Here is a 19,114-nt window from a genome sequence, read left to right as displayed (position 1 = left end):
TTTCATTTAAAGGGCACTCCCTGTCTCAGAAAAAAAATTGTTGTCTTAGCCCAGCCGTGAACTGGGAGAGAAATCTGAAGTTTAGTATCATCCAATAATATTCAGTAAAACAAGGTTGAGGGGCATATGAAAAGTCATTTACATAAATTCTGAACAAAACAAGTCATGGAATAACCGCTTGTGGCACTCTGGATTCAAAGACCAGAGAGTCAGGGACTCAGAATTTATGAGCGTTACTTGCTTAGGGTTCTATCAGATGGATTAATGATGAACTAAGCCACGCCGGAATGCCCTGGTTTATTTTGTCAAAGGCCTTGCTCATGTCAAGAAACACAACGACGGACAGTAAGAAAATAACTGCCATTGCCTATTTCTCTAAAAATCATAGCACAGTACTTCTCGCGATGAAAGTTGAAGCAATGGTTTTGGCAATGTCAGCGTTATATGTAAGTGCTCGTGAAAAAAACAATTGAAAATGACGGAATGAGAGTCCATTATTATATTACCTCGTCTGTGTTTCTCGAAAACGCCATCTATTTCTTGATTAAACTCGACATATTTGCTGACGTAGTGCACCAGGAAGGCACGATTAGTATTAACAATATTCAAACACAATACCCCGAGACGCCAAAATGCCTGAAACTGTGGAGATAAAAAGTAAAAAATAATGCTTCCTTGGCACCTGGAATATCTGCCTTGGGCCAACTTCTGCACTAAGAATCATCACAATGGGGTCATTTATGTTTCAAACTTCTAAAACACTTTTCTCAGACAATGATTAGAAGCAGTGATGTAAAATGACAACATGCAAGACTAATCAGCTTAATACCGCCTATCTAAACAACAAATTGGAATAGACAACTCGATTGAAAAGGCTGGTGAGTCAGTAGCTGTCTACAAAAAGGATAAAATGTATTGGGTTAATAATTCTTTGAAAATATGCCACTTCTGGTTGTTAAGCGAGCGTAAGCTGGGAATAGAAAAATATACACACTAGTCAGAACTAACGCAGCGCTACTGGATTTTCGTCAATCTTACTCTTTGAAGGAGGCCAGATGTTATTTTAGTTTATGGTGTCCTTCAAATTTACAGTTAGATCCAGACCAGCAATTTTGCTGCAATGAATGGAGTCGAAACGATTTTAGCTTATATAAGTTTATTGAAGCATTTAGGGAGTGTTTTACAACAAATTAATTATTCCTAATTAGATTAGGAAATATTACTTATATTAGGAACAACACTCACAAACTTACGCAGCATTTCTGACTTGATCAGTTATAAAAATGATGTTAACAGCAATTTCTTTTTTTTTTTGTTTTTGTCTCTATCAGCCTACAGTCAATAACATCAACAAAGCGCTGACAAGTGCACCAAGTGAATAAACGGTAAACTAGGAAATGCAAAAGTGAAGTAAATAATCAAGTTTTTCTTTCAAGGAAATTCCACTTAACCTCCATTTGTAAACTATGAAAATGGTTATCGTCACTACCAAAGCATTACTAAAGTAAAAGTACGATACAACCTACGTCTTAAAATCAGAAGCTATGAAATATTGAGGCCGAAGTTCTCGAAATCTAAACTACAAATTACCACAGAGTGCTATAAGACTACAACCTTAGAGGTTCAGCAATTCTGTTATTTAGCCTCAGTCCTGCACAAGAGGAGTTGCTTCAGATGACTCCTCGTCTTCGTCGCTTCCAGTTTCGTCTGTATCCGCAGCAGTAAGTTGATTACCAACATACTATTGTGCGCCAGCCTCCCCGTCAAGAAGGTCTACAGCATCACTTTGGTCGTCCATATAGTTTCCAAGATCGTCTTGTTCATCCTTCGTGTACTCTAGTTGGCAAGTCTTAGGTTCTTCTTCTACTGCCTCCTTTTCAGATTGAAATGCTACAGCACCTTCATAACCAACGTTATTTTCAGGTTCACTTGTTACACCCTCTTCGTCACCAGTCGGGGTTTGTGGAGGGAAGACGGAATCACTGAGGCCTTCTTTTTCGATCAGAGGATTGTATTCTAAAGAATCAAGATCTTCTTCGATCACACAAGGGAATGGTGAGGCATCGGGTTTGTTCACCTCATTTGCAGAGTGTGCAAAAGAGGTAAGATCTTCTTTTTCAGTAACAGAAAGGTATCCTGTGGCTTCCAAATCTTCTTCTCCAGGTACAGGGGAGCATGCTGAGATATTGGAATCTTCTTCCACAACCACAAGGGGGCATGCTAAAGAATCTAAATTTTCTTCGTCAGTCACAAGGGGACATGCTGAAGCAGCTAGACCGTTTTCGTCCATCACCAGGGAGGATGGTAAATGATCAATTTCTTCTTCCTCAATCGCAAGAGGGCACTCATAGTCATCAATTTCTTCTTCCTCAATCGCAAGAGGGCACTCGGAGTCATCAACATCTTCTTCCTCGTTCTCGCTAAGATATGGTAAGGTATCACTCTCCAAAGGGTAAGCTGAGGCATCCATATCTTTCTTATCACTCTCAAAAGGGTATGCTGCGCAACCTCCTTCTTCTACTTTGATTCCGAGAGGGAAAGCTGTAGCACCATCGTCAATTCCAACCATAGAGGGATGTGCCGTAGCACCGTGCTTACCCACTTCACGGGCGAGATTTCCTGCGGCTGCCTCTTCGTCTTGTAAGTTAATAGCGAAGGGGAAGGCTGTAGCACCATCGTCAATTGCAACCACAAAGGGATGTGCAGCAGCACCGTGCTTACCCACTTCATGGGCGAGATTTGCTGCAGCTGCCCCTTTCTCTGGTACGTTAATAGCGAAAGGGAAAGCTTGAGCACCAACGTCCATTGCAACCACAAAGGGATGTGCAGTGGCACCGTGCTTACCCACTTCATGAGCGAGATTTGCTGCAGCTGCCCCTTTCTCTGGTTCGTTAATAGCGAAAGGGAAAGCTTGAGCACCATCGTCTATTGCAATCACAAAGGGATGTGCCGTAGCACCGTGTTCACCCACTTCACGGTCGGGATCTGTTGCAGGTGCTCCTTCGTCTCCTACGTTAATTCCGAGAGGGAAAGCTGTAGCGCCATCGTCCACTGCAACCACAAAGGGATGTGCCGTAGCACCGAGTTCACCCACTTCACCGATGGGATTTGCTGCACCTGCTCCTAGCTCGTCCGGTCCTGCATCTTCTGGGTTTGCAACAGCTCCACGGTCATCGACAAAGTTGTACTTATCCTCATCATACTTGTCATCGTCAAAGATATCTACATATGTCTATGAAAAAGATTAGAAGGTAATCAGGAGCTGTATGAGTTAAAAAATCTTGAACGAATGAATTTCAAAAATTCAACAAAGAAATTCCAAAAATGAGTCACTAAAAAGAAAAAAAAGAGCAGATCAGATATCAATCACAAAGACAAGAACCATTAGTACTTTCATGAATTGATAAGAATAAAGTCAGGTAAGGTCTTCCTTTCTGTCAAAGTTTTCCAAAAGTGTAATTTTAAGATCTGTTCCGTTCTTTCTTGTGGGTAGACAACAGAGGGAAAATACGGATGATCCAGACTGACATGACGTAACCACACTTGCATATGTTTAAAAAGTAACATTGGTTCATGATGAAACTGAATTCACAAATTGTTAGCGGCTGGGTGGTTAATGCGTTTTGATATCACATTGACGTGAAAAGAAATTCGCAATTGACTTGGTAGGATACCAATTTCAATTGCTGAAGTATATCCTGAATTAGACGCTGTATGGCAAACCTTTGTTTTAATATATGTATCCATTGTTTGGTAGAGCTTCACAAAGTGTGGCCGGCTTGCACTTTCGTATTTCCAGCAGTTTAACATTACCGCGTATCTATAGAAAAACACAGGGACATATGATCACAGTAATTCCGCGAAGGCATTAATATTGCAAGTAGCAAAGTTGAGAAACCACAACTAGTTACAAAAATAACTGAAATGCTAAGTTTATCTCATTTCATTGCAGCTCAAACGAATTCTGTGATGAAAAACCCACCGTATTCATTTAAATTTTTGTATTGACAAGATAAGATTAATTTCTTAGGAAGACTTCTCATTCAGACCATGAGTATCAAAAACACCTGACCACAGCAGCAATCGATATTGCTTTTGACTTATATAACATTCCACACAGAGGAAGCAACACTTACAAACTGTCGTCGATATGTTCAGGCTTTGGCAGACGATAACCTTCTTCGATATTTTTCATTGTCGTGGATTGAGACCATCCTTCGTAAGGAATGCCTCCTGTAGAAAAATAATGTTTTTTTCTGTTTGCCAAAAAAGCACACTCTTTTTGTTGTAATCACTTTCATTCCTCTCAGGGCGATCGAAATGATTCTTCTGTGAAAACGACAATTAATTGCTGAAATAGATTTCGGTTTTACATCAGATGAAAGAGTACTGTAAAAAAAAACAAATTTAAGTGTAGCGATGGATTTAAGGTTTTTCAATAATGTACTAAATACTTTCAGTTCTACTTAAACTTAAGTTTTATGTCAAGTTGTTATGCATCGTCATAATTTTATTTATCAGCAACATTGAGTGCTGCTTCAACTTCTCTATCGTACAATGCTCTTTTGTTCGCTCGGTATCACTCATCAATTAGTAATTGTGCGTGCAATCTCGGCAGGTATATTTCCTGAATGTAAAGTAACAAACAAGTTAAGTACCGACAGTGAAGATTTCATACAGGACGATGCCGTAGGACCACCTGTCAAAGAAATAGAAGGATGACGATATATCTCAACTGGGGTAGAAAGATTATAATCACTCAGATACTTGGGATGTTTAAAAACATGCCATCAAGACATAAGCAACCTCCTTAACAGAAAACGCCATATTTATTTGTTTGATTATCCACTCATCCTTTCATCCGTCTGTTCTTATCCTAATCAGATTTTGGATATTGCTCGTTAAACTTAATATTCGTGTAAAGTCTCATACTACAGCTGTAACCTCAGCTGTTTCCCAGCTTGACGTTTCCTAATGACCCCCTAATCAATAGAGCACTGAATATTCTAGTTTTCCTCGCTAAGTTAAGGTAGAATCGTAAAAATGTTCACTCTTGGAATATATGTTGATAATAACCAATACAGTACGTACACATCGCTTTTGGTTGACAGTTGTTCCACATGTCCAAAGAGAATCTCGGGTGCAGTCCATTTGATTGGGATACATCCCTGGATGAGTAACCAAAAAACTATAGACATCTGAAATCTAAAGAGCCTTGTATACAACTTCTAAAATATTTTGCATATATGATTAAAACCGTGATGTGAGGACTTTCGATAATGTCAAGAGCAGTAGACACCTTTGTACAAATTCTATGGAAACAATTCACACACTCCTTTTCCTTTAAATCTCCTGTTTCTTTGCCTTTCGATTTTGTATCTTTTCTATTCAGAGAACGATATCTCTTCCAGCTTTCTTATTTCCTGTGTTCACTCCCTAGGTACAATTTTTTTTTTTCTGTCAAAGTTTCGATACGCTTAGAACGGCTTCCCATTGAAGGGAAATGTGTTTTGCAGTAAAACTGTGTAACTGAAAAGAAAGGTTTTTGAGGACAGTAATATTTTAATTCTTCACATTTTTATCTTCCATACCAGCAGCCCCAAAACCAATTGACTAAATGATGAAAAAATTCTGAAAATTACCCTCTTGGCATTTCCTGGGCCGTATTTGAAATCCTGATAACAGAGCCCAAAGTCTGTCAACTTGCAGACACGATGCTCGTCAAGAAGGATGTTACGAGCTGCAAGATCGCGATGAATTATCTGAAATCGAAAACAAAAAATGATATGATCTGCCAAAAGGGACTTTTATAAACTACATAAAATAACAAATAAAATATAGGTAGAAAGTTTAACATCATGCTAATGTCAAACCATTTCTCTGTGAAATAGTGATTCTAATGTGCTGGATCTTTTTAGCTGTACAGAATATTCTTTTGACGATTTGCAAGTCACGCCATTTTAACACATGCAGGATCACATACTGACCAGAAAGAGTTTGAGCACTTACCCCTCTGGACGCGAGGAAAGTCATGCCATGTGCGATCTGTTTAGCAAACAGCACCATGTCATATGTTGTCAAGTGGTCGACCCCTCCGACCCCATGATGATATTGGTCGAAAACCCCCCTGGATTTTCTGAGATAACCCAGCAAGTCACCTCGCCACAGGTACTCCATGATAAGTATTGGCTGAGCTAAAAGGGAAAAACAAGAATATTATTTTACGGCAAGCAGTGCAGAAGTTGCAAAATGTGTTTGAATTGTACATGCTTTATCTACTTATACATTTGGTTATATCTAAGAAAGAGAGGGAAAGTCAAAGAGGGAAAAACGCAGATAGAAAACAGATGGACACATACAGCAGATACAGAAATACAGACAGACACACAGAGAGATGGACAGACAGACAGATAAACAGAAAGGCAGAAAAATAGCGTGTAAATTTTAGAGCTTAAATCTTCCAAGTAAAATGGCCTACATACAGTGCGAAGTAAATTTCTTTAGATTAGACAAAAAATGGAAATAACCCTTGAATTAGTACACCATCTAAGCAATACTGGTTGACGTCGGATATGTTTTTATCGTTACTGTGAATTAGCTGATTATATTCATAACAATAGCTGATTACCTCCAACTGTAACACAACCAATGAACTTAACAACATTTTCATGGCCCTCCCTTCCAAAGAGTTTTAATAACTCGATCTCTCTCAGCAGGGCCTTCCTTCCTTTCTCTCCGGAAATTGCTGGGAAACCACACAAAAATTAGATAAACAAACAAACTTTGCATGTCAAGAGAGACACAATTATGTGTTAAACATTTTTGTATACTAAGTGCTATATTACCAGCGCAACTTCTAATAAATTTGGTCTGCATAAAAAAAGGTTAGTTTTCTAAACCCCATATAATCCATACTTGCCACAAAAATGTCAGTTAGCCGTCTTGTTCAGTTGTATTGAACATGAAATTTCAAAAGTAGATTCATCCTTGTTGAAAAAATTATTTGCTAAGAAAACGCTGCACATCTCGAGCATTGTTGTTAACTAGGCAAGCTCATTGGACCGCGCAATTGTTTACAGACAACTTACAAAAGTAGAGACGCAATTAAGCCTTGAAATTGCACCTGTTATAATACCTAATAGTCGGTCGAATAGATATTTGAGACAATTTTTATTCAAGATATGCTCTGTTTGCGCCTTCTTGTTTCCTACCGTTCATATGGTACATAATCCTTGCTATTATCTTACTAAAAACTACAATAATTCGTTAGCATTTCCAGAATTATTCTAAATTCGTTTGACTCTATAAGCTTGTTACAGTCGAACCTGTATTTAGCGGTCACGCACGGGAAATAGTTGACCGTTTAATATAGGTTCCACGGAATAGGGCTACTATTGATAAAAGTTTAAAAAAGCCACTCTATGCCATCACGGACCACTTAACATACACAACCTCGCTCAAAAATATTACTAACATTGATTTCGGGAGATAAACCTGGATTCAATTTTACTTGAAAGATTATTCTTAATTTTATTTTAGTACTTCCGCTTTAGTGACCGTTCAATACAGGTAAGGAACATTAAAAATAGGCTGTTGGGACTTAGAAAAGGGTGATCAAAACTGCTTGATATAAAAAGCACTATAAGTAAAGGAGGAAAGTTTCGATACTTTGAAAACCGACCGCTTATTACAAGGTGACCGCTTCATACAAGTTCTATTGCATTATGACGTTCAGCTTTCCCAGCGGAAGAAGATCATACTACCACCACTAGACTGGCAAATGGCTCTGAGCTCTTTGCGCCAGACTCACCCTCTCCAGGCTTCTTTGAGGTCACATAACATTATTTCCCATCAAAAGTTTCTAAGCGAGCAATTTTACAAAATACACGAAGGAGTGACATTTTCAGTATTATGGTATTTTCCGCTTTTATTCGCTTGAATGCAATTTAACCAAAAAATTTTCATTTTTCTCCACAGCTTCTAATACTTCAAATGATATTCGTGTTCTGTTGTATGGTAGTAGCGTTGTATGACAAAAGACTTAACAACTGGTCCCCCGGGAAACCATCCGCTAACAATTTGACATGCCAGCTGGTAAATCATTTTAACAGCGCACATTTTTTAAGCTACCCATGTTATGTATCAAGTACGTTGATAAAGCATATTCTAAGTGAAATGCCCTTTATTAAGATATATTACTCAAAAAATTAATAAAGGATAGTTTAATCAAGCTTTGTAAGTAAGTACTTACGTAGGAAGCATTTCGCAGCAACCGTGCGATTTCCAGGTCTGCCTCGAGAACGACCCAGAAGCGCTCGCCACACTGAACCGAATGCCCCTCTGCCAATATGCTCGCGAAGGTTCAGGCGGTCAACTGCAATCTCCCATCCATCTGTGTTTACGTTCAGCTGATCCATCTCAACTTCATCGTCCCCTTCACTGAATAATTGCAGATGAAAACAAGACTTAAAATATCTTTATTACTTGTCTATCTTTTCCTTCTTTGAATCTGGTTTAACGTAACGTGGTAAATATATCCTCTATATCTTCACTTTAATTTTTTTTCTTTTCGTTTCATTTCCGGGTGCTTCAGAAAATTATCACTTGCCAGTGAAAAAATTATTGAAATTTAGATTCTAATTTACTGAACGCATCGACCCAGAGAGGAGATTTTATTGAATAAACTTAGCGCCGACTGTGTTTTTCGGCATTTTACGTCATATAAATATCGTGCCTCCTACGCGAGAAATGAAATACTAATTAAAACCATCCGAAGTATTGTCCACAATCGATACATCGAGTGATATTATTATAAATCGGCCTACAAGACTCCGAGTGTATTTCAACTGTAGTTTCTGTAACAAAGAGTGACGAAGGGTCAAAGCTTCTCTTCTTCTTTAAAAGTACGTCACCCACAACCTGGCATACTGGTAACAAAAAAAAAGATACTAAACAAGATGTCAAAAAAAGTGAAGGACGGACGAATCCAAAACAGACAGGATGTTAGGAAACATTTGATTGCCATTTGGTAAGAACGGTTTCGAAAACTGCTGCTGGTTCGAAATAAAAAACCTTTTATTTTGGCCAGTGTGCTCTTAATGGTGAACATAATCAGTCCGAACAGAAAAAAAAAGACGTATTTACTCAGCAGTGGCGCTTATCACTACTCTACTGAGACTTATTCAAGAGTTAGAAACTTCGGAAATAACCACACGTTCAGACATTGAGCATTAAAAAGGGAATTCACTTACCGCAGCCTAGGTGGCACCTCAGGTGGGGCTATTGTCAAAGTATATATGGAAACAGATGAAAGAAATCGCTTCGTTGTGAGTAAGAATGACATCGTTAACTAAGTTTAAGCTTGCGACTCAGAAACCACGTGTAACTTATATTTGACTCTGTTGTCAAACAATAGCAGAAGGAATAAGGTGGGTTATCATGGTAATTAGTTTCATATAATTTGTAACGTTTTTGTAATTTGATTAGCAATGGGCTTTGCCGGGACTGTAGAGGGACCTTCAAAATCAGCGCTGGAAATACAGAATATGACCTGCTTAAAATAGCTCCTTCGTGCTCCAAAACACTGACGTATTAAAAGCCACAATCTGCCATACGAAGACATTTTTTTTTTTCGTATGGTAACATTTTACCTGTCTCACGACGTTTTTTAATGTATGAAATGAGCGCCAGTATAAAAACGACAGCAGCCAAAGGTCCCCCAATGTAGTACCACTCCAGTGAGCTGCTGGAGGGAGCCTCTGAATTTCCTGAAATATAATAATAGAAGAAGCTTAGTAGGAAAGTAATTTGCTGGTCAGCATTAAAAATAAAAATTAATATCACCAATTATCCAGATAGAGAGCTATTTTTTTTTGTTCCAACAATTTACGTTGTTCATTGCTCGCGTTAGGTGGCTGGGAATAACCTTTGGAAAAACAGACGCAGATGTGTTAATTTGCAAAAAACAGGCAGACAGAAAGAGAAAGATCGGTGAAAGAATTATAGAATATGTTTAACACACTGCTGCTGTTTCAAATTCGTTTTGAAATATTTTTTTCAAATTCATTTCAAATTTCTAGTTCCCTGAAGACCAAAAAACCACTGGAAAAGTTTGTGAGGAACTTAAAAAGCGGAGGTGTATTTTATAATAATGACCTTACATAGTTTATTTACTGAAATTATATGTGGTTCCTTGAACAGCTTACCTTTGACATTTACTGTCACAACAGAGCGAGCCACAGTTCCTGGCTTGTTACGTGCTTCACAAGAATATTCACCGCTGTCCTTTTCCACAACTTTAATAATGGCAAGTTTATGTTTTCGTCGATCTATAACTGCTCTCTCTATTGTTGAGTCTCCATCTTTTTTCCATATTACGTTTACTGTTTCCTCGTTGACTTTGCAAGTCAATTTGAGGATGTCTCCTTTTGTCAGAGCTATGTATTTCTCTGGAACAACTTGAGCAGAGGGTTTTCCTGCGTTGAAAAAGGGGCAATTTATTAGAATGCTAGTGTCACGTTAAAACTACAGCTATATTATAAACACTCCAAAAAACAAAACAAAACAAACAAAAACATGGAAACGAAACAAACGAGTCAAATGTGACCGAAGATGAAAAAAGAAAAAAAAAACATTTTTTTCCTTGTGAGTATCGGAGGGGTTTCGATAGAGTTTCAGAACAAGCTTGAAGCCCTCATAGTTTAAATTTCCTGGTTACTGTTTCAACCGCCCTAGATCCTTCGCTGAACTTCTAAATTAAGATGTAGTGTTCCATCTTCTCTTGCTCTTTTTTCTGCACCCTTGTATCAGAAGGACACAACAAGTGAGTCATGCAACATGAAGTTTCTTTCTTTTCCGGCACTATGGTAGTGGGTCTGATTTCAAGGAGATGATCGTCCTAAAGCACTACAACGACTTCATTACATCGTTTTCTATCACTTCCTGAGGAGAGTGAATTTACAAAATTTTCTCAAGCTGACGTGGTTAAATTTCCATGGATAAATTGAGGACATCATAGACGCAACTATAATCAAGAACTCTTATGACAATTCAATCGATAGAGAATACTTCATAGAAAGTCTGTCCGTATGGTATTATACGCACGATTTGGTAGTATTGGAAATCGTACAAGTGTGCACAGCGAACGAGTGAGATTTCTGGTGCAAACCGACTCGCTGTTTTCTCTTTGGGTTTTTGTTCTGCATGCTTTCTATTCCGCATAATTCTCCATAGAAGTTCCTCAGTCATCTTTTGCAAGTAGATTGACTAGTAAACAGTCCTATTCCAGTGAAAGATTAATTAGAATGACATTGGCACTCTTTACGTGTGAAAAAGCGTGATACTTCCCGATTGGACGTATCCCTTTCCGCACACGTGAAAAAGTGATATGCGCCATTTGATTGGCTCTCGGCTTCTTGGACCAGCTTGTTAGTGGAAATTAATTTCGTGTGCGTGCGTGTAAATTCGTAAATCATAAATCTGTGATATTCTCCATCCTCATTGGCTAAGTCACATTACGAGTTACAAAAGCCATAAATCAACTTTGTGGATAGATGTAAGAGAATCGAGAGTGCGAAGGAATTCTTTCGAACGCTTAATCGCTATTCGACCTCCCATTTCGGTCACAGATGGAAGCTTCTTCGTTTTAAGTATTTTCCTCTGTTTTACTTTCCTCGTTCAATATCGAGAATGCCAATTGTGTGTCGTATGTAAAATTGGCTTTTGCGTCTCGCTTCCTTTTTGCTCTCTTCTGAGATTCTGGATCTCTCCGTCTCGAAAGTCTCTTCTTCAGATTTTTCCAGTTTGGGAGTACATTCCATATCGTCAAGTATTTCGAATCAATAAACTCTCTAGGGCGCCATCACCTGTCCCTTTTCCTTAGCGTTTCTTTCCTACGCAGGTCTACGCAGTTGACTAAAAATGGTAAGCTTTTTTGAGTTCTTGAAACCAAAGAAGTGGTTACCCAGTTTCTTCGCGTGTGTAATCATAAAGATTTAAGGACATTAGCATTCAGCATTGATATCACCCGTTTTTTCGAAGTACAGGCCTCAGTTGTTCGAGGAGTGGATGATACTATCCACTGGATAAAACTCTGTCTGGTGGATAACGCTATACGTTTTGCTATCACACACTCACCGGATAAAGATTTATCCGTGAGATAGCGTTATTTTCCCTTCATACAACTGGGCCTAACTTACCTAAATTATCTTTGTACTATTCCTTTTCTCCGTCGCTATTGCCCTTGACTTACAAGTTGATTTTTCTTTCTTAAGCTCTTCTCTCTCTATTTCTCTTCTTCATCTTCATCATCATCATCATCGTCGTCGTCGTCGTCATCATTATCATTATCGTCATCATCATCGTCATCATCATCATTATTATCATCGTCATCGTCATCGCCATCATCATTATCATCATCATTATCATCAACAATATTATTATAACTGAACTTACCATAAACACGCAGTATTGCTGAGGAACTAGTTGTATTTGCTTTGTTTTTTGCTGTACACTTATAAGTCCCATTCATCCCTTTCGTGACACTTGGCGATGCTAGGAATGATTCTCCTTCGTGACCGGTTTGCTTGATACCAAATGGCAGGTTACCATCATTAAAAGTCCAGACCAAGATTGGTGTTGAAACACCTGAAGCTACGCAACTAAAGTTTACAGGGTATCCTTCGGTAACAGATTGGTTCATCGGAGGCTCAATGATCTGGGGAGAAACTTGAAGTAAAAAGATCACCAAGCTTAAACAAAGGGTCGCATTGTCCATTTTAACCCCCTCTCCCCCCTCCCTTATCTAAAGATTTAAATTGATCCGCGACTTCAGCTCTTTCTGTATGTAAATGAAAACCGTACCTCCTGCCACTTCGATCCAGAAAGCTGAGTTTTTGCTCCCCTCGCTGTTTTCGGCGCTGCATGTGTATTTGCCAGAATCTTCCAATCTCGTTTCATGAATCGTGAGAGTGTTTTTGTTAGTGAGATTCACCCCATCCTTGGTCCAGAGTATCTCAGGTGTAGGGAAACCGCTTACAGCGCATTTGAACTGAGGCGAAGAATTATATGTAACCGACTGATTCTTGAGCTCAGGATTAATTCCAGGAGGACCTGGGCATAGAATTAACAAGAAGAATTCAAAAAAGGCGAAAGTATAAAAGAAACATCAGAGAATGAGAAGAGCAACAGAAGGGAACAAAAGTAAGTCAACATTTACCTGTGACTGTAGTATGAAAAGCTGATTCATTTTTTCCTTCACTTTTTTTAGCACTGCATGTTATTGACCAGGATCTCCCTAACTCACTTGATTAATCGTGAGAATGTTGTTGTTACCAAGATTCAACCCATCCTTAGTCCAGACTATCTCAGGTGTAGGGAAGCCGCTTAGAGAGCATTCCAATTGAAGTGATGATTTAGAGGTAACCGACTGACTTTTGAGCCAAGGGTTAATTTAAATTTAAATATGCCACCGTAAAGATTTTCTCAGCTGACTTTTCGACCGTTAACCCTTCGTCAGAGCTAACAATCGAGACATCAGCTCGGGAACTACTTACGGCGGTCAATCTACGTTACTAACTCGGTTGGTAAAAACAAAGTGTATTTTAAAGAGTTTGGAAGTTAATAAAAGGACAGTTGAGGGATATCTGTGAAATATTTTCGACCAAAAGATGGGTCCTTTACTTTTTCCTCACTCATAAAACCACTTACATTTACAAGGCCGTGATTCCCGAGTTCTTGAGCAGTTAAATTCTAGAAGTAAGGTTATCCAAATAATCTTTTAAAAGTAATAAACGGTTGGAGATTAAGTTATCTTATTTCTATTAAAGAAAACATCCCTTGAAAATAACTGCTGAAGGCTCCTGCCTAATTATCATTACAATCTATACATAAGAGTTTATCCATTAGAATAAAAGTTTATAAATGCTGTATAGTTTTTTGAAGTTGTAAAGCAATGGCAAAAACCCGCCATTGCACCTGTGAGTCACAAATTCACCAAAACTCCCTCTTGTCACTTACCGACTCTTTCCCGGTACTGGTTGCACTCTATACAGACGCCGCTCCAAGATGACCACGCCATACAACCTTTGAAAACAAGAAGTTGTGCGCAAAGAGTCACATGTCATATTATCACTCTACCTATGCTCTTTACTTCCTTTGCTGCATTAATCTGCTCCTTGCCATAAAGGATACCAAAATACCTAATTATTATCGTCGATATCCCCAGGTTCTAATTTCCAAGAGGACTTCGAACTAACATCTCCAAGTTAAAAAGATTGATGGCTTGAAGCTTATAAATCACCCAACTTACAGTTCCCTATTTATAAGCATCATTAGTGTTCTCTCAACATCTGTCAGGGATTTATCATGTTATATGCCAGGGAGAGTGACACTGTTTTCTATTGCTCAAATGGATGACCATGCAAAAATGTCAAAAGAAACAAACTGGGATTTAACGTTTTCAATTTTTAATTTTCAACTTTACTGTAAAAGTTCCACTAGTATATGGCAGAAGCCTGAAACGTTGAAATTCAATTGTTGTAACAATTAAAAGTTTTACTTCTATGCAACATCTTTGCCCACACATCCTCTGATCAACAGAGAAGAGTATCTTGTGTTTGTTCAACCATCTTTATCAACCCTTTATCCTGCCTACTGATAAATGATAGTTCAAGCATGGCTACTTACAATCTGTTATATCAGTTAGGATGAGGATATTAGGTGAACATGAAAAGAAAGATTCACATTCGGTGAGTAAGTAAGTGGCTTAATATAGCCTTGGAATACTTGACTAACACATCATAAGCTTAACAAACAAACTGAACTCGTCGCACTCACCCGCTTATGGATCCGGAAAGAACGCCGTGAAAGAGAAAAACAATTTTGAAAAGATGTCAATCCATTTATCTATTCATTTGTTTATTTGAACAAACCAGTTTGTTTGGTACGTCAATATATTACATTGAAATCGATAACTTGTTAAATCAAACAAACAATCAGCCACATATGACTGTTATCTGATGATAATTATACAAATATCATTTATTACAGAACTTAGCTATTGATTTTATACTAATACTGTCCACATCGGTAAAGTCGTTTGGATAGCAACATTATAACATTAACAGCTATCACTAACTGTCACTGATATACACTTAGATAATTCTTTGCTATTTACGATTGTAATTTGCTGATCAGTAATCAGCCGGTGCAGAGAGTCAATAGTGTATATTAAGCCACAGGAGAGTTACTTATTTATAGGAACGGATGATATTGATAGTTACCTTCCCTTTTGGCTAGACAGAAAAGATGAGATAAGAAAGGAGGAGCAGTTAATGATCTAAATAACATAGCTTAAGTTATGAAATAACAATTCATCGTAAAGTTCTACCCCCCCCCCCTTTTTTTCTTAGGAAAGGAATTAGGTTCCAGTACTTTCTCAACAAATGGAAAGCGAGTATTAACGCCTAAATTTACATTTCCCAGAGAAGGACGTGATGTTGGAAAAAGATTCTCCAGAAACTTAAGAGAAAATTATCAAGTATGGGTTGCATTTCTAAATTTCTGTTTAACCTCGTTCACGCCGGTTTCACGTTAAGGGTTTGACTGATTTTATGCGTGGTATGACCAGCCCTCGAATTACTAGTGTTAAACTTTGTTTTACTTCTGTTCTGCGTTTGTCAGGCCTTATAATGATCCTATGGTAGACGCCGTGAACTATTTTGTTTGCGGTCTTGGACGAGATTCAGTCGCGATCAGGAAGTAGAGAAAGTTAGCATTGCTAAATTGAATGTTCCTCGTCAGCTGTAACCAGCAGATCACAGGATGAGGGGCCAGTTATGGAAGTCTTTACTAATAAAATTGTACCGAAAGCACGAGTTGAGCTCAAAATTCAAAATAAAGCATCAAAGTAGACTTAAAACACAATGATGACATGGATGTCAGCGTAAATTTCATTGGTTGAAACTGTATTATTGTAAGAGAAAGCGATTTTCAATGGGGATTTCAGAAGTACTCCTTGATAACATCGGAGTTTTGCTACGCCTCGTCCTGCACTACAGCTTCTCAGCAAATTTGATTTCACATGCTCTCGTGTGTTTTCCAGTTCTGGATGCCAAATGTTTGCTTTGAACATGAGATTATTGAGACTCCAATGATTTTTCGTTGTTCTGCTTCGCTGTGATGATAACCTAACTCTGTTTTTACAACACTTAATCGACATGCACTCCGAAAAGAGTAAACAATTCATACGCGGACCGGTTGTAAATAGGATCTTAGGCACTAAAGGAAAATATAATTGTCTTGAGCATGATTATCAAGAATAAGAATTGCGCGAGATAAACTAAATTCAACTTACCAGCTGAGTGATTGCAGAAGTGGCATGTGAATAAAAGTTATAAAAGAAATAAAATTAAAACGTGCATCTGTTTCTCAAAAAATTCATTTGTTTATTGAGGAATGCTATGCACTTTTTCTTTCGTTTATCACCTGTACTTTAGTTAAATATGTTAACGTATACGCACTGTGAAGGTGCCATGCAAATAGATATGCTTTAAATGACAGAGAAACTTGTACTTACGTTCTAATCGTTTTTCACAATTGCCAAGGCCAAGGAATAAGAAAAAAAAATACATCAAGAACAGAAAAATAAATAAAATAAAAGTAATTAACTGCTAAGAGAGTTGATATTCATTAATCAGTCGGCTAAGACCTCTGCTCAACAAATAGTTCTGATATGAAACCATTTTCATGATTATGACTTTAATTCTCATAATCAGTTTCAAGTAACTAACACCTCAATTTCACAGTCTACCACAGATAACATTAAATCTTTTCGTAAACTGAGCCACTGAATCAAAATCGAATCCTTATCTACTTATGGTTCACACTGAATAAATATTTCCACAAGAGCCTAATTCAAAACGGTATCAACAAGTTTCCAACCATAACTTAGGAAGCAAGGCGAATATCAGAATGCCATGTTTATTGATGATAATAAAACGAAAATTGTAGTTTTCATTATTACAAAAGTAAGCGACAGTGACACAAATATGTTACATGACTGTTACTGCAGTAGTGAAAAGACATGTGAAATCCGCCAAATAACTATGAAAAGAAAACACACTTACGATCTGTTTGCCCGTTAAGGTAGGAAATAAGAAAAAGAGATATGCTAGTTAGTGAGGCACATTTGTTATTGCCTACATTGTCCTTCAGTTTGGTATCGTGAAGTAAAAGCGTCTTTTTAATGGAACAGCCGGTAGTATGACTACGCGTCCTATTACACTTGCCACGACTGTTGGGTATTTCAAATGGTTACCATGTTGGCATTCAATGGGGAAGTCTGACCGTATAACAGTCTTTAACATGCTGTCACCCAGCAATTGTAAAAAAGACATTTTGCCAAAATATAACTCTTGGCCGCAATCAAAAATGATGATTGAGGCGAAAACTATACCGGTTCATTGTAGGTAAAGCGTTTCCTTTTACAAATCTACTCTTTTGCAAAAATGATGATTACTCTGAAGGGAGTCTAACACATGATGACTGTCGAATAGTACCAAGTTTGTTAGAAATGTAAAAATGAGGAAAGGTAAAGAAAAAGCTACTCACGACCTGTTATGTCAATGAGACGTTGGTGAACCCGATGGAAAAGAAGAGAAAATGAATCAACTGAAATTTACTATCAGTTTAAAGCCGTTGTGAGATACTGTGTATTAATTGACTGAGTGGGAGGGCCGGACGGGAAAGTATTTGGCTCGAGGTCATGACGTACGGACCGAGCATAGCACAGAGGTCCGAGTGCCACGATCGAAAGTCAAATATTTCCCATCCAGCCCGACCTAACTCAGTCATTACGCATTTTATTGTATGACTTTTTAGTGTTGGAAATTTTATATTTTTTTTTTCATAAATACCACAAGATAGACCGGCGCGCGCGGAATAACCACAAAAACTATTCTACAATTAATACTTTTCCTTTCTGTTTTCGAGTTAGAACAGGAAACTCACATTTCATCGGAAAACGTAGCATTTTTTTCCATTTGTACTCTCTGCTGTCACTCATTTTTAGCCACAAAAGCGGACAATTTTTTGCACAAGGGCCGGGCGGCTTTTTCCCGACTTGGAGCCCGTTTCTCGGGGTTCTGGTAACTTAACGGGTCCGTAAAGCTGTTCTGCTTTCCTTCAAGATGGTTTCAAAAGCTTAAAAATTCTACAATAAAACTATTAGCTAAAGAAACAAAATGGAATACTTAGGTTGCCACGCTGCTTCTCTCTTCCTAAAATTTTGATTTTAAAGTATTGCCTCGAGCCCGTTAAGTTACCAGGCATTTCGAGAAACGGGCGCCGGCTCACATCAACCCGTCCGGCCCTCCATACGTCAGCTTTTCTATGGAATTGCGCGAGGGGGGGGGGGGGGGCAGGCGGGCCATATGCTAAAATCGATTAATGCGAATTAATTTATGCCTTTGAGCATACTTTCGGACATCAAGAGATTGTAATCTTGCAGACACAAGAGGTTATAAGCTGGACACAAGATATAATAATTGGTTTTATAATCGCATGCGGACACCAACAAATGAACCACTTTGAGGTATGCGAAAACGATTGATGTTCTATAATAAAATAATAAAGTGATACTGCTTTCGCTGCCAGAAAAGGAAGCAAAAGATAACAACAAATACTAACTAACTTTTAAAGGAAAAAGAACTTATAATAATGTTTGATATACCTCGCAAAGGTAAGGGAGTCAAAGTATTTTGAATTGAACAGAATAAAAGAAAAGGCTTCGAGAAGGGTTGTTTAATTTGCACTTTTTTCGACGTTTTGCTTAATAATATGATCTAAGTATGAACTAAAATAATTTCTTACCCACTAAATTGTCCACAAACCATGATTTTACAGAGGAAAGAGCAACAGCAACAGAAATAAATTGTTAGCTTAATTTAAGGGTTTCATACAAAATAATAATGTTAAGGCAACAAATTGATACTTTCAGATACTTGATATGGTGAAAGAAAACAAAATTCTATCACTTATAGAATTTGGTTTCCTTTCACCATATTTTATGACCTAGTTTATGAATTGCTTAGAGATTCAACGTACCGAAAGGCCA

General features: G+C 38.0%; 1 protein-coding gene across 1 annotated transcript; it reads right to left on the bottom strand.

The window, feature by feature from the left end:
• Nucleotides 1–1,741: 1,741 nt before the first annotated feature.
• On the bottom strand, nt 1,742–17,172 carry LOC149046148 (uncharacterized). Its single transcript, XM_089206010.1, has 13 exons — nt 14,017–17,172; nt 13,708–13,749; nt 12,862–13,110; nt 12,454–12,726; nt 10,206–10,475; nt 9,651–9,767; nt 9,252–9,279; nt 8,252–8,439; nt 5,643–5,740; nt 5,092–5,168; nt 3,675–3,820; nt 2,867–3,147; nt 1,742–2,326 (listed from the first exon to the last, which is right to left on the bottom strand). Exons 1-13 carry the CDS (start codon nt 14,075–14,077, stop codon nt 1,742–1,744), a joined length of 2,415 nt encoding a protein of 804 aa, XP_089062136.1. The 5' UTR covers nt 14,078–17,172.
• Nucleotides 17,173–19,114: the final 1,942 nt, after the last annotated feature.

The sequence above is a fragment of the Pocillopora damicornis genome, chromosome 5, assembly GCF_964200805.1.
Source record: "Pocillopora damicornis chromosome 5, jaPocDami1.2, whole genome shotgun sequence".
In the NCBI taxonomy this organism is placed as follows: domain Eukaryota; kingdom Metazoa; phylum Cnidaria; class Anthozoa; order Scleractinia; family Pocilloporidae; genus Pocillopora; species Pocillopora damicornis.
The sequence above is the reverse complement of the archived record's forward strand: the minus strand, read 5'-3'. Positions and strand labels throughout refer to the sequence as shown.

Coding starts and splice junctions, on each gene's coding strand:
- LOC149046148 (XM_089206010.1), bottom strand. CDS start 14,077: ATGGCGTGGTCATCTTGGAGCGGCGTCTGTATAGAGTGCAACCAGTAC. Junction 13,750..14,016: donor CCAGTACCGGGAAAGAGTCG/GTAAGTGACAAG, acceptor CCTTACTTCTAG/AATTTAACTGCTCAAGAACT. Junction 13,111..13,707: donor GGAATCACGGCCTTGTAAAT/GTAAGTGGTTTT, acceptor TTCTATGCCCAG/GTCCTCCTGGAATTAATCCT.